The 15296-nt window shown below is 47.2% G+C and overlaps 1 protein-coding gene across 5 annotated transcripts; it reads left to right on the top strand.

Moving 5' to 3' along the window:
- Positions 1-805: 805 nt before the first annotated feature.
- On the top strand, positions 806-14813 carry LOC118094312 (sulfotransferase 1C2). 5 transcript variants are annotated; one of them, XM_035134574.2, is made up of 9 exons: positions 807-1108; positions 4572-4643; positions 6449-6620; positions 7440-7565; positions 9444-9541; positions 12384-12510; positions 12746-12840; positions 13801-13981; positions 14571-14813. In XM_035134574.2, exons 3-9 carry the CDS (start codon positions 6458-6460, stop codon positions 14681-14683), a joined length of 903 nt encoding a protein of 300 aa, XP_034990465.2. In that variant the 5' UTR covers positions 807-1108; positions 4572-4643; positions 6449-6457; the 3' UTR covers positions 14684-14813. The 5 variants fall into 5 exon arrangements, with proteins under 5 accessions (XP_034990467.2, XP_034990464.2, XP_034990465.2 ...); XM_035134576.2 differs by lacking the exon at positions 4572-4643 and having other exon boundaries at positions 806-1108; positions 6452-6620; XM_035134573.2 differs by lacking the exon at positions 4572-4643 and having other exon boundaries at positions 806-1108.
- Positions 14814-15296: the final 483 nt, after the last annotated feature.

Raw genomic sequence — 15296 nt, 5'->3', positions numbered from 1 at the left:
TATTTTAGTCAGGGCCGCCCCTACGACAAGGCTGGGTGGCGCAGGGCGCCAGGGGGCGCCGCGCTGCACGCGGCGCCCGCCAGACAGCTGCACTGGGAAACGGGGTGGGGGGGGGCACCAGATATGCTTAAGACAGCCCTGATTTTAGTTTTCCTGGACCCTGACCAATAGTATTTGTGATCTGTTGGCAGACCACAATAAGTTAAAAAGAAGGTGGGCCATGTTTGCAGTAGCAGCTCCCCCCCCCCAAAAAAAGCCGTAAATTTCTGAAGACTTTTGTCTAAAGACTATTTTCTAAAGACTTTTGTCTCGCCAATTGTCTTAGGGACTTCACTCCAGAATTGTGTAGGATTTACTACTTAGCCTTTTCTTCTCCTGAAGATGTCCTGCAAGGCAGTGGATATGGATTTTTCCTTCAGGTTTACTCCTGAAGCCTTTCTAACAAATGAGTATAGCCCCAAGGCAGTGGAGGTTTAGGCCTAGTGTTTTCCTTCTCCTATGGTCTACCTTCCCAGGTTGGGCTACAAATTTAATAAAGCTTCCACAACCCCTGGTGTGATGTGCTAGCCATGCAGAGAGAAATTAGGAGTGTTTTCCAGTTACCGGTATATTAAAGGAGAACGTGTGGCATAAGTGGTTGAGCTGAGCAGTCTTGCAGTCTGTATCTGCATAAAGGCTTGGGCACATGTAGAGAGAGATAGCTTGTACCTACTTGTCTTTAGTGTAACACAGGAACAAGCCTATCAAAAAAGAAATGGCAAAAGAAATGGCAGGTGCAGTTTGAATGCAGAAAGGTGTCAAAGGCAAAGAGATGGCTATAAATCATTGGTGATCTAGGCAGGTTTGCCCAGGAACAAACAAGAGGGGGTTCTTGATACAATTCATAACCATATCGCTGATCAAACCAAGCAGATGGACTTTGGAACCGGGATTAAGCTCAAACAGGTTGTGGAAAGAGAAGTCTCTTGGATGCTAGCAATGGTGATTGGGTCAGGGTTCTGCCAATCAAATGACCTACAGTATGTTTCAATGTAAAAAGGAAAAGCAGATTAACCACTGAGGCCACACTTGCCATTTCCCAGAGCACTTGGCTGTTGGACAGATCAATGTAAGTACTGCATATAAGTCTCTACTTTTAAACCCAGGAAAATCTTCTCAAAAGTCGGGGGTCATTTTATATGCCGGGTCGTATTTCTTATACGGCGAGTATATCCCAAACTCTATACAGCGGTGCCTCGCAAGACGAATTTAATTTGTTCCGCAAGTCAATTCGTTTTGTGAAAAATTCGTCTTGCGAATTGCGGTTTCCCATAAGAATGCATTGAAATTTCTTTTTTTGCCCATAGGAACGCATTAATTAAATTTCAATGTATTCCTATGGGAAACCGCAATTCGCAAGACGAATTTTTCGCAAAACGATTTCGTCTTGCGAGTCACCATCAGATCGGAAGATGCATTCGCCTTGCGAAAAATTCGTCTTGCAGGGCATTCGTCTTGTGAGGTACCACTGTATTTTAACTGGAAAAGTTGGGGGTCGTCTTATACGCCCAGTTGTCTTATATGCCAGGATATACGGTAGCTACGTCTAGGAGACTCTTCGTCCCTTTCTCCTTTAAAATCTGTTCAATGGTGTTGGCAGACTGAACTGAACAAGTTTGATGTTATAGGAGTATGTGCCACTAAATTCTGGGTGTGTTAAGCTGCAAATTAAGAAAAGGGTGTCTTAAGAGGCAAATAATTCCACCCAGAGGCAGAGACCTACCATGATGTGATTTTTCTGCTTAAGCTTGGAGAGGGAGGGAGGGAGAGGCCAGACCTGTGGACTCAGTGTTCTTCAGCCAAGCTTCACTGGAATTAACAGGAACTGAGCAAGTCTGGGTGTGACTGCAGCTCCCCACGAGTTCACCAGGGCTTGTTCTGAAGGATTTCTGAAGCGGTTTTGTGCCTATAAACGCAGTGTTGTCTGATGCTGGCCTGTCACTTCTGATCACTGAGTCTCTCTAGTCCTCCATTGTGCGTAAGCAAGAGACATCATGTTTCCCTTCAAGGCGCCAAGTGTGAAATGGGTGCTGCCGAGCTGCGGAGGTGGAAATAGCTCATCTTCCAACTTCCACAATAGCTGTGTCTACCTCTGCTGTTGGAGGCAGTACACAAGGAATCACCAAGGATTAAGAGAGCGCTGTTGTGTTCATGTCCTGCTTGTGGGCTTCCTCCAGGCATCTGGTTGGCCACTGTGAGAACAAGAGAGCCAGGGTGGTGTAGCAGAGGAGTGTTGGACCAGGACCGAGGAGACACGGGTTCAAATTCCTGCTTTCAGCCATGAAGCTCACTGGGTGACCTTGGGCCTAGTTATCTCTCTCAGCCTAACCTACTTCACAGCAGAGGCACCAGCTCATGAGTGTGATGGGGGGTGGGTTTCAACGTTGCGCGCAACTGATGATCCAGTTCAAAAATCATGCAGTAATTGTTTCTGAGCTGGTGGCTGTCGGAAGTGGGTGTCCGGAGCAGGTCAGCAATAAATCACTCAGCATCAATGAAATTAACTCTTTATTCAATAAAGCATGGTCAGCTCAGGAGGCCAGGCCTAATGAGCACAGCCACTCATTCCAGCAGATATTGCCTCTATGAGGCAGTTGTGAGGACTGCCTTTCCACAGTTGCCTAAGTCTCTTCCTCCCCCAGGTCCTTCCCAAGCAATCTGAGACTCTGTCACTGTATCTGTCTTTGCTCTTCCCTCTTCATACCTCTTCTGGTTCTGGGACACCAGGGGGATGGGGAGCTGGCCACCCCAGCTGCTTCAATGGCCTGCCTCATCTCTGTCTCTTGCCCCCCCCTCCTCTCCAGCCTCCGCTTCTGCCTCTGATACCGGACTGCTCTCTGCCACAGACTCTTCCTGCTCACTAAGCCCTGCTACCTCTTCAGCTTCTGACACATCTCTCCCCCCCCCCGTCTGCTCCCTCTGACCACTCATTGTTGTCCCACCACCACTCCCTGGGCTCTGAGCCTTCTTCCCTTGGGGGTTCCCCAGCTGGTGCCTCCCACCACTCCGAATTTCCACACATCTTGAGCCTAATCCGAATGGCTGTCAAATTGAAACTGATGAAGTGGTACAGAGAGAGCTGCCCATCTAATGACCCTCTGTTAGACAGCAACTCCCTAACCAAATCACGCTTTTGGTCTCAGAGACATGAACTTGGTGGTTAAACCTTGAAGAGCAAAGTGACAGACTCTGCTGGGTAAAGTAGGCAGGGTTCCCCATCTTAAGTCCACTGCTATTGAATTGGCACCAGATCCAGAGCTTCCAAACCAAAACAGCAACAGCAATTATTTATTTATTTATTTATTTATTTATTTATTTATTTATTTATTTATACCCCGTCCATCTGGCTGGGTTTCCCCCGCCACTCTGGGCGGCTTCCCACAAATACCAAAATACATTAAAATATCACAGATTAAAAACTTCCCTAAACAGGGCTGCCTTTAGGTGTTTTCTAAATGTCAGGTAGTTGTTTATCTCCTTGACCTCCGATGGAAGAGCGTTCCACAGGGCGGGCGCCACTACCGAGAAGGCCCTCTGCCTGGTTCCCTGTAGCTTTGCTTCTCGCAGAAGCAAACCGCCAGAAGGCCCTCGGTGCTGGATTTCAGTGTCCGGGCTGAACAATGGGGGCGGAGACGCTCCTTCAGGTATATAGGACCGAGGCCATTTAGGGCTTTAAAGGTCAGCACCAACACTTTTAATTGTGCTCGGAAACATACTGGGAGCCAATGTAGGTCTTTCAAGACCGGTGTTATGTGGTCTCAGCAGCCGCTCCCAGTCACCAGTCTAGCTGCCGCATTCTGGATTAGTTGCAGTTTCCAGGTCACCTTCAAAGGTAGCCCCACGTAGAGCGCATTGCAGTAGTCCAAGCCTTCCAGAGCAGCAGGCAATCTGGGGGAAAATTCTGCATTCCCAAAATCATGTATTTGAAGAGAAATTTGGGTGCTTCTAATCCCCCGGAGACCAAACTATACAGTATATATGGCACTTCCTTGCTAGGAGATCTCCTCCCCAAAGACACCCTGTGAACTCCAGCAAAAGGTTGGCATGGTGTGGAAAAGACCTTAAGCCTTTTCCTCTGAAAATAGCTCTCCCCCAAAAAAAAAATCCCTTCCCCAAATGGCTCCCCCCCCCCTGGAGGATGGGAAGCATTTTTGCTTCTTTATGTAGCTATTCAAACACACACACATCCCCCAAGTTTGAAGAGCAAACTTACTGGCAGTGCTCTGCATAAGTCCAGCTCAGTGATCCTTCACATTTCCAGGAATGCAAAACTGATGTCACCTGCTGTGGTCCTATTTAATTTTAAAGGCAGCTGAGGAGCGGAATCTGTTTTGTCAAGGCTGGAGGCAGACAGCAGCTAACTGCCTGGTTAGACTGTTAAGAAAACAACCCAAAAGTACCTAGGAAGTTTAACTCTGTAGCTTTTACGCTGCAAAGCTTTGAAGGGAGAAGCTTTTAACCCACCTCTTCTGGGAGGGACCGTCCAAGCTTTTCAACTAGGAACCAATCAGACCTGGTTTCCTTCCCACTAGTTGTGGCTGCTGCAGGGAAAGAGCTAACAGGGAAGTCTCTGAAACTCAACATCAACTCTGCAAGGACGAAAGGTAAAAATAATAATAATGGCAATAAGTTGGTCTCTTAGAGTGGCAGCACCCACACTTTGAAATGCTCCCTGGTTTCCCTGTACAAGTACTCTTTCCAGTGCCTGCTGAAACTATTTCTGTTTAGGCAAACCTACCCAGACATGTGCTGGCATGTGTTTTGAACTGGCTTTTAGCTTACAGCTTGAATTAATTGTTGGATGTTTAAAATAGATATAAATGTCAAGGTGAAATTGATTGGTATGTTAAGGAAGTAATAAGAGATATTATTTGACAGTGAAGTTAAGCAGAGAAGAATATGTTTAGATAACCTATAAATAAGACTGGAAACAAGTTCTTCCTAAACATTAGGAAGAACTTCCTGACAGTAAGAGCTGTTCGGCAGTGGAATTTGCTACCAAGGAGTGTGGTGGAGTCTCCTTCTTTGGAGGTCTTTAAGCAGAGGCTTGGCAGGCATATGTCAGGAATGCTTTGATGGTTTTTCCTGCTTGGCAGGGGGTTGGACTGGATGGCCCTTGTGGTCTCTTCCAACTCTATGATTCTAAGATGTAGAAAGTACCAAAGATGATATACATTGTAACGCAGTTGGGAAGTATTAGAGTCTTTTTCTCTCCCCCCCCCTTTTCTCTTTTTTATTGTTGTTGTTTTGGTTTTCAGGCTTGTATTGTATTCATTTTCAGGTTTGTGTTTTTGGTGTTTTTTTCCTTTTTGTATTTTTAAGCTTATAAAATAAAAAATATTTCAAAAAAGAGAGTTGTTTTTAACTGAATTGGTTTGGTGTTTTATATATATATATATATATATACTGATGATTTTATTGTCTTAGGGCTTCTTTTTCCAAACCGCTTTGAAGCTTCATTACAATCAAGCAGGATATAAACCTCAGGTAGTACAATCTAAATCTAAGCGGCCTGTGTCAATAGGTTCCTGCTAAACCCCAAATGGGTGCCCACTCTCTGCTTGGACAAGGAATTCTAGGGTGTTTCAAACTCACACCTGATCCTTCTTCCCCGCCCCATTCAATTTACATTTTCCTGTGCCTATAACATTTTAAGTTTGGGGGTGGGGCACAATATATGATCTAGCCATTTGTCTGCTGCAGAGTCTCTGCCTACCTCGGTATCATTTGGAATAGATACATCATTTTAGGCAACATTTTAGGCAAGCCAGATTGGATTGCTGAAGTAAAGAGATTCCAGCGAATCTACCAACTAGCTTCCTACAATATTCTGGGGAATGTACTCTGCTACTAACTCACAAGTGTGAGTGAGAAAGGATCATATTTAATCAATATATCCTTTCCTACTATCCACGACATTCCCACACACGCCACACATTTAAAACACTTATCCACCCAGAAAAGAAAACTGGGAACTGTAGTTTACCCCCCCCCCAAAATAGCTATAATACCCAGCACCCAGGTGGATGGAAAGGTGAGGAAAGGCCAAGGTGGGGAAGAGGTTGTGGAGGGGGCAGGGCTATCTGGGCGAGGCTGTGGGTCCAATGGGGATGCACAGGGACTGGGACTGTATCCTCCTCTCTTCCTGCCTTCCTTTTTCTCTTGTGCCTTTTGGCAGGCAGAAATTAAAAAGGTGAAGAAGCCCTTCTCAGAAACCCACCTCCAGCTGTGTTGTGCACGCCTGTTGTTGTTGTTAAAGGCTCAAGAGTCCTGATATAAATAACAAAGAGAGAGATGGCAACTGTATCCCAAATGCATACAGTGGCAACCATGGAAGGTCTGTTCCCTCAAAGACAGAGACGCATAATAATGCAAGGTGCTGTATTTTCCTTGGGCCTTGTTTCCCCAGCAGAGAGCAATGCCTACAGGACAAGGGAAAGATGCCCAACCAGAGGGGCGCCCCGAGCTGGGTGAAGTGGATGGGATTCCCCTGGCAAAGGCTACCTGTCAGGAATGGGGCCGGATCCAGAGCTTCCAGGTGAAGCCAGACGACCTGCTCATTTGTACATATCCCAAATCAGGTAATTATCCAGGGACAAAGCTGCACCCAGTTTGGGAGTTGCACAAAACTCAAGATTAGTCCAGCAAGAGTCATATATTGCCTTCAGAAAGACAGTTCTGCTAGGTCAGGCATAGGCAAACTCGGCCCTCCATATGTTTTGGGACTACAATTCCCATCATCCTTGACCACTGGTCCTGTTAGCTGTGGATCATGGGAGTTGTAGTCCCAAAACATCTGGAGGACCCTGTGCCAGGTAGACGATTATTACATTCAGCTCTGTGGGTGGTGATCTTTCCATGCATAGGGGTAAGAATCTCTAGGTTCATCTTTTGTGTATTATTATTATTATTATTATTATTATTATTATTATTATTATTAAAAAACCAAGTTCCTAGTCCTAGTGAGTTTGAATGCTGTGCTTAAAACCATGTGTGCAGAGAGGGCTTTAAAGGTCTCTCTGTCTCCCTTTCTTACAGCTAGCAGTAGCAGTATAAAGTGTGCAAAGTTGGCACATAGTGGTAAATATGCAAAATCTATTCAGGATGCAGAATAATTAGCTACCGGTGCAACTGATTACTGTAAACTTTCTGGGCACAGATCCACAGCACAACTTTGCACCTGCTAGTTCAGAGTGATAGATGGAAAGTAATATGCATTAGTGGCTGGAGTCACACGGGTGCTGAGCTGTATACAGCATGCAGAAGAGGGTAAGCAGAGGGGAAAGGGGATTGAAGTTTTAGACAGCAGACAGGGCAAGAGAGCTGAGGTCCTGGGCAAAAGACTGGGCCTGAATATCTGAGCGCTGATTTTCCTTCTCTCTCTTTGTGCGTTATGCCAGGTACCACCTGGATACAAGAGATAGTGGATATGATCCAACAAGAAGGCGACCTGGAGAAATGCCAGCGGGCCCCTGTGCATCATCGCCACCCATTCATTGAGTGGGCACGGCCACCCCAGCCCTCAGGTGACAAAGACAGCACCATCCATATTCCTGTGGTGCCCAACCCAATCTCTGAGTGGGGAGAGACTTCCGGGGTGCCTGCTTTTACTCATTTTCCTTGGAATGAAGGTCACTGGAGAATGTGGCATCTTTAGGATACAGCCAGACCTCTGGTTACGTTTGCTGCAGGTTGCATACATCACGGAATACGAACGTGCCGAACCCAGAAGTACCGGAATGGGTTACTTCCGGGTTCGGCGATTCACACATGCGCAGAAGCGCCAAATCACGCAGCAAGCATGTGCAGATTCGGCGCTTCAGGTTGCACACTGCTCAGGTTGCGAATGGGGCTCCGGAACGGATCCCGTTCACATCCAGAGGTACCACTGTATATGGTTTTACTTGCACAGATGTGCAACCTGAGCATAGGCTCACAGCAGGAACACCTCCAACAGATCTTGACCTCCCCTTTAGGTTTCCAGGGAGCCTCTATCCCTGTCTTTCTCTAGCTTCCAGCCCAGCCAAAACTCACCCCAGACTAGCCCCCCTGGCCTCCTCCCCTCCTTTCTAGGATGACATGGTATCCAGCCAGGTGAGATGGGGAAAGGCCCACTCTTCTCCTCCCAGAAGCATCTCCAGTTGTTTCTATGGTATAGTTACCAGATTTTTTTCAATGAATCTGGGGACCCTTTTTTTTTTTTGGAAGCTGAGTAGCAACAGGGAGTCAGTAGTGGGGATGGTGAGGCAAAAGACCCTGGGCCCAAGCACACATGCATATTGCATAAAGATGCGAAGCCCTTCTTTCACACCCTGTGAAACATAAATGCACAGTTTTTTAAAAACTGGGCAATGGCATGCCGCCCGCCCCTGACTCCTGAGCATTCCCCGATCTCCTCCCCCTTTCCCCTTTGTTTTGACAGGTCAGGGGAGGCTTGGGAGTCGCGGGCGGGAGGCCGTTGCCCAGGAGGGGCGGAAGGCGGGCGGTTTCTCTGCCAGGAAAGGTGCAAAGCCCTTCTTTTGCGCCCTGTAAAACATAAATGCACAGAGTTTTTAAAAAACTGGGGAAACAGCCGGCCGGCCGCAACTCCTGAGCCTCCCCTGATCAGTTGAAACAAAGGGGCCGGCCATTGCCCAGGTTTTTTTTAAAAAAACTCTGTGCATTTATGTTTGCACCTTGCCCGGCAGAGAAACCGTGCCCCTCCTGGGCAATGGCTGCCCGCCCGCGACTCCCGAGCCTCCCCTGCCTGATCTGTCAAAACAAAGGGGGAAGGGGGAAGGAGATCTGTACAGTCGGACGTCCCCAGTTCCCTTTTGGCAATGGCGGCAGCAGCGAGCAGCTCCTGAAACCAGCCAGAGCCAACTGCGCTACCAGGCTGGCTCCGGGCTGCTGAGGCTGCCTCTGTCATGTTTCCTGGGGACATATTTGCAAATCTGGGGACATTCCGGGGACGGAATTTGTCCGGGGACAGATTTGCAAATCTGGGGACTGTCCCCGGGAACTGGGGGTGTCTGGTAACCCTATTCTATGGCAACATACCTGGTCTTCGCCAGCTTCTAGGCATGTGCAGATAGGATGCTTAACAGACTTGGCCAGAGCCCTTGATTTGAAAAAGAGACCATTCTGACCAGTTCAGCAGCTTCCCTCTTGTAAAAGGCTGCCATGTTGTAGATACAAAACCATAGGCTCGGTTGGAACCCATAAGTTTCCTTCAAATCCTATAACATTATAAAATGGGTTTCTCAACATAACTACCTTCCCCAGGTCTCCCTGAAAGGCCAATCATGTAACTTGATTTGGATTTTGAAATGGGTTCATTTTTCGCTGTGTTTTGCCCTCCAAAATAGGACAGGATGATCTCCTATCCCTGATCTGCCACTAATGCCTCACTCTTCTTTGAGCAGGGGTTGATCAAGCAAATGTGATGCCTTCTCCACGGACTCTGAAAACCCATCTCCCTGTGCAGTTGCTCCCTCGGTCCTTTTGGGAGCAGAACTGCAAGGTAAGGGATAGGAAAGGGGGCCCTCACACTTTGGGAAGAGACACCCTTTTGCTTCATTCTGAGAGATAGGTCCTAGGGCTAAACTAGGTGCCATGCTAATTTCAGGATGGCAATCAGCATGCATGCTTTTTAAAATATAAAAAATGTCAATAGCAGCTGTGAGATACCCTAAGCAGGACTCCTCCTCCTCCCCTCCATTGCAATGTTGCAACAAAAATGTCTTTCTAATGCAAATAGCTTTGCAGGGGAAATGTTCATTGGGACCATGGTGAAGGATGGAGAGCTAAACTCTCCCTTTCTACCCCCTGTGGTTCCAGCACCCTCAGCATCCACGCGTTACATTTTTTTAAAAAAATAATTGTATTTGCATAATTAATTTCAACATCTGTGGCCCTCCACATGTTGTTGAACTACAGCTCCCATTATCCCTGACGGTTGGCTACATTGGCTGGGGCTGATGGGAGTTGGAATTTGACAACATCTGGGGGGGGGCACAGGTTTCCCATTCCCGAATTTGGCCCGTAGGCTGCTCTCTACCACGTGGCTTGTAAACCAGATTCAACCCAACTGCCAGAGCAGCTACTTCCCATTTCCAGATATTTGTCTGGATGTGATGAAAGTCGTTTTGTTGTGGGATGGTTGCACATGTCCTATGTGGTTCAGCTGCCACCACGTGGCAAACAGGTGTCTGGACTCCATGGGGTGCATCTCAGCCTCTTGTGACTTTTGCAAGAGAATGGTCCAAGGATATATGATGTTGTTGCATTGCTAGGTAGGGTCAGCTGCAGACTGTCTGTACTGTATCCTGAACGAGGGATTCAGGCACATACCAGAACATTAGATCTCTGCAGTTGTCAGCGTGCTGTCAGCAGATCCTGGGTGGTTGACCAGGAAAGTATAAAGACAAGAAAAAAATTCTTACCGTCCTTTTTATTTCAGTCTTTACAGAAAGAGGCTATAGAATCTAGCCCAGTGGTGGGCAGCCTAAGGCCCATGGGCCACAAGTGGCCCACAGGGGTTGTTTAACCAGCCCACAAGCTGCCCCCAAACCGAGCCACCCGCTCGGTGAGTCCCCGCATGCTGCACTAAACTAGTGCGGCGCAGGGACTCACTTCCACAGTGCCAGAAATTGTGTCTGCGCATGCACAGATGCCGTAAATCACATCTGCACAGACACCGGAAATTGTGGGCGTGCACACTCGCACACACGCACGATCTGGCTCATGGAGGGATCTCCGCTGGAGTGAATCGGCCCAGGCAAGGTAAACCTTGCCAACCCCTGATCTGGCCTCTAGGATAATGACATTGTCCGGAGTGAATCTCCACCCCACCCCCCATCTCTCCCACTTCCTCATTTGTCATTCTCATCGTCTCCTCTATGGGTGCTGCTACATGTAATCTCTCTTTGAGCTCTTTGCTCTCCTGCTTTTAAGCCTTGCCGGGTTCTGGGAGATGGAGGGCCTGGAATGCTTTCTAATGACACCATGTCAGCCAGGTATTGCTCTGGCTCTCCCATGACTTCCCAACTTTCCCCCCTCATCTGCCTCATGAGCTGCGACCTCCCTCAAACTCTTGTTGTAAATCTATACTGTCTTCCTCTTCCTCCTCCCTGGAAGGGTCAGGATGGGGAGGCAGTCTCCACCACTCCTCCTCTGCCCAGTCCCTGACAGCAGTTAAAATAGATTGAAGTGCTTTTTGCAGTTTGGAAAGTGATGGGGATATGCACTGCAAAGTTTGGGATGAGCGGAGAAATGTATAACCACTATGCAACAAAACAGGATGGATGCCATTGTTGTATAAACTCCCTGCAAACGAATCAAAACAAATGCTTTGTGAAGACCGGAATGTGGGTGCTTCTAGATGGCCTGTTTATTGACCATTCATCCTGATTAGTTTTGTGGCAAGCTTAGCAGACATAGATTTAGTAATCATTCATCCTGACTTGTTATGGAGGTTAGATGACGTTGCATCAATCAAAGCAAGTGCTAGCCCGCACTTTCCAGTACATTTCCTTCACTTTCCTTATTGCAAAAAATCCAATAGTTGCAGGGATGCAGACTGATCATGGCAGCAAGCAACCCATATCGTTTGGAGGGCTTTTATTTGCCGCCGTGTCCAGCTGAGGAGTCTGGGGTCGTGTTTAGGAAAGGTTACAATGCTTCCCTGAGTTGTTGGCAAGTGGTAGGAAGCTGCTTTAAGTCTGTGAAAAGTGTGTTGCCTCCAAGACAACTACAGGTGAAACTCGGAAAATTAGAATATCGTCAAAAAGTGCATTTATTTCAGTACTGCAACTTAAAAGGTGAAACCAATATATAAGATAGATGCATGACATGCAAAGCAAGATATGTCAAGCCTTTATTTGTTGTAATTATGATTATTTGTCGTTAGGCGGGTCAATTATAAATGGAACGCAATTAATGAAATGTAATAGCGATGTTTATTTTTCTATTATTGTAACTATTTGTTTTATTACTGTGGAATTTCCAAAAGAAAGCATTTGTAAAATAAAAATAAAAATAAAAAATAAGTTGCATTACTGAAATAAATGCACTTTTTGACAATATTCTGATTTTCCGAGTTTCACCTGTATAATCATGCAACCTGAATATTTCTTTACACGACTGTCATTATTTTTGGATGGCATTCAGTTTGGAAGCACCCCTTGTCTAATGTCTTGTCTCAACTTTGTGCAAGCAAAGCGAAGGAGAGAAAGGGTAGAGAGGGTGAAAGTGGATACTCAGGTGAGCCCTGTCTTCTTGGAGCTTCCTGGAGAAAAAGCTGGTTAATGACTGAATCTCCTAGTTAAATGCATTAATGTCTCCCATTTGTCTTCCCCAATCAGTTCCTTTACGTGGCAAGGAATGCCAAGGACTGCATGGTGTCCTATTTCCATTTCCAAAGGATGAGCAAGGTGGTACCTGCCCCCGGAACATGGCAGGAATATTTTGAGACTTTCATGGCAGGCAAAGGTGAGTTAAAAACAACACACCCTTCCCTCCCAATCTTTTTGATTCTAGCAATGACAACACTTTGCATGTGTGAGAAAGTTAGAATAAGGAAAAGGTCAGATGCAGTTGGTGACAGTGTTTATAAATTGCATTTGGTGGTGATGGTAGCAGTGATTGCATTGTGGGTTTTTTTTTGCTGCTGCTGCTGGGGGATTTGTAACTGTGCCCCTCATTGCCCCCACTCTGTGTCTTCCAGTGGGCTGGGGCCCGTGGTACGATCACGTGAAAGGCTGGTGGAAGGCAAAAGACACGCACCGTGTGCTCTACCTCTTCTATGAAGACATTAAAAAGGTGAGCAATTCAGGAAGGCGATGGGGCCTTCTGGACAGCATCCCTTGCGGAGATCAGACTCTGCTCTGCACCCTGGCAATAGTGCAGGGATGATGTGGAGTGAATCTGCATAGGGGAGAAAGTGTCAAAAAGCCTGTCCCATCTGCCACACTCAGAATGAATTGCTGGTGAGAATCAGATGGCGGCTCTGGTATCTTCCAGTAAGCTAGGGGGTGGGACAGCTCCACAAACATATTTGCCTGCCTATCCTTGGTCCTCTTTCCCCACCTTCACCTGCCACTTTCTAAGCCAGGCATAGGCAAACTCGGCCCTCCAGATGTTTTGGGACTACAACTCCCGTCATCCCTAGCTAACAGGGCCAGTGGTCAGGGATGATGGGGATTGTAGTTTCAAAACATCTGGAGGGCCGAGTTTGCCTATGCCTGTTGTAAGCTTTCAACAGATCCTGTGTTGTGTCTCCAACCTTGGTTTCCCATCTTGTCTGTCTGCCTGCCTGCCTCCTCCTTGTTCTATGTTAGCACTACCGGGCCTGATCCTGCAGGCACTGCTCACATGTCCCAGGTACCCTTTGGCACTACAGCAGCCTTCACCGTGGCCTATAACCCGCCCCCCGCTTCACCACCAGCCGGCGTGGGCTATGGCCAGGGGTGATGGGAGGATTCACGGTTGAGGGGGACTGCGTTTGAGGGAGGACAAGAATATACTGACCACAGCAACAAGCCCTGCAAACAAGGAATAAAATCTGTTAACGTGGTTTCCTTCTGGCTTTTACGCTATTATAAATCCATGTAGGCCAGTTTGAAAAAATGGGCAGATTGCGGAAGACTTACAAGCAGATCTGTCTGCTTCGGAGGCCAAGGCACTTCTCCTAAATGTTCTTGTTCTCAGCGCCACCCTGCCCCTTCCCGGCGTCCTTTTTCTCAGGCCAATCCCTGCTGCACTTTCTCCATCTCCACACAGGACCCAAAGCGTGAGATCCAGAACGTGATGCAATTCATAGGGAAGCAACTGGATGAGGCGACCGTGGACAAGATTGTCCGCCACACTTCCTTCGAAGTCATGAAAGACAACCCCATGGCCAACCGGGCTGGCGTGCCCCCCTCGGTCATGGACCTGTCCATTTCCCCATTCATGCGGAAAGGTAGGGCTTCTCCCTCAACGTCTTTATTTTGGACGGTGCCAACCATGCTCAAGAGGCAGAACGTTGAAATCCCACAAGTCACGCCACCTGAAGGAAACGGGCATTGCCTTAGAGGGCCCTCCAGACTGGTGTTTTAATGTTCATTGGCGGTGGGTTTATTCATTGTTCTGTCATGCTACCCCATGTTTGCTGTCTGGAGGGGTATAGTGAGGCAAAACTGGAACAAAAATGAACCAGGACATTTGTGGTATAAAAAGTTGCAGGATTTCAGTTGCGGGAAATGAAGCATTGTGACCGCTCCAAAATGTTTGCGGCCGCACACAGCATTGAAAGTGGCATCTCAAGTGACCACAAATCATCATGAAAATACAAGAAGGATGTCTAAGTCCCCAACATATAGAGACTCTTTCTTTGAACATCCCCCCGTGCCCTTGCAAAAATCTCTCGTTGAGGGATTACTGCTACATCCTAACGACATTGAGCGCTGTGAATATACCCACCCTGGTAATTTATGCGGCATAAAAGCAGACAGTGCCGCTGAAAACTTCTACCCAGTACGCTGAGTGGATTGTGTGTGTTTCTTTTATAGGGACAGTTGGGGACTGGAAGAATCACTTCACGGTGGCTCAGAATGAGCGGTTCAATGAAGATTACCAAAGAAAGATGGCTAATACTACCCTGACATTCACCATGGAGCTCTGAGAGCCAAAAGTCCAATGTCAGAATCCCTTAATAGGATTCCCTGAAAAGCGAAGACTCACCTCAGCCAATGTCCTCAGGGGGTTTGCCTTTTCCAGCAGCACTAATAAAGAAAAAGTGTTTTATAATTCCATAGGCTGTATGTTTGGATGCTTGATTCCATGTGGGTGGGGGCCATAGCTGCCAAGTTATCCCTTTTTTTAAGGGATTTTCCCTTATGCTGAATAGGCTTCCTCACGAGAAAAGAGAAAACTTGGCAGCTATGGTGGGGGCACGGCTTTCTGCTTGGTTGCATTTCCTGATGCACATTGTGGCAGTGGTGGGGAACTTGGTGCATCTATGAGGCCCCTAAAAAAACTCCACCTTCCACTGAGAGAGGTGGGAGAAGTCTAGGGCACTTCTAGCCTGTGACTATTTTCAGGTGAGAATCAGCTTTAATTGCACAGCCTGAATTTGCTGGCATGTGACTGAATCTTACCTGAAAATTGGATCACTTGATATGGAATGACCCCTCTTGTAAAACAAACCCAATTCCCCAAAAGATCAGATTTCTTGCAGTGATGGGGAAATGCCCCAGAAAATGAGAGAGAAACATTTGCTAGCCTCACAATCCATC

This window comes from Zootoca vivipara, chromosome 13, assembly GCF_963506605.1.
Source record: "Zootoca vivipara chromosome 13, rZooViv1.1, whole genome shotgun sequence".
NCBI classification, from domain to species: Eukaryota; Metazoa; Chordata; class Lepidosauria; order Squamata; family Lacertidae; genus Zootoca; species Zootoca vivipara.
Note: the sequence above shows the minus strand (reverse complement) of the source record. Positions and strands in the feature narration are given on the sequence as shown.

Bases quoted from the DNA above. Each gene is read 5' to 3' on its own strand.
- LOC118094312 (XM_035134576.2), top strand. From the start codon at position 6,458: ATGCCTACAGGACAAGGGAAAGATGCCCAACCAGAGGGGCGCCCCGAG. The intron at 9,542-12,383 runs GTAAGGGATAGG...TTCCCCAATCAG, and splicing joins TTTGGGAGCAGAACTGCAAG to TTCCTTTACGTGGCAAGGAA. The intron at 12,841-13,800 runs GTGAGCAATTCA...ATCTCCACACAG, and splicing joins TCTATGAAGACATTAAAAAG to GACCCAAAGCGTGAGATCCA.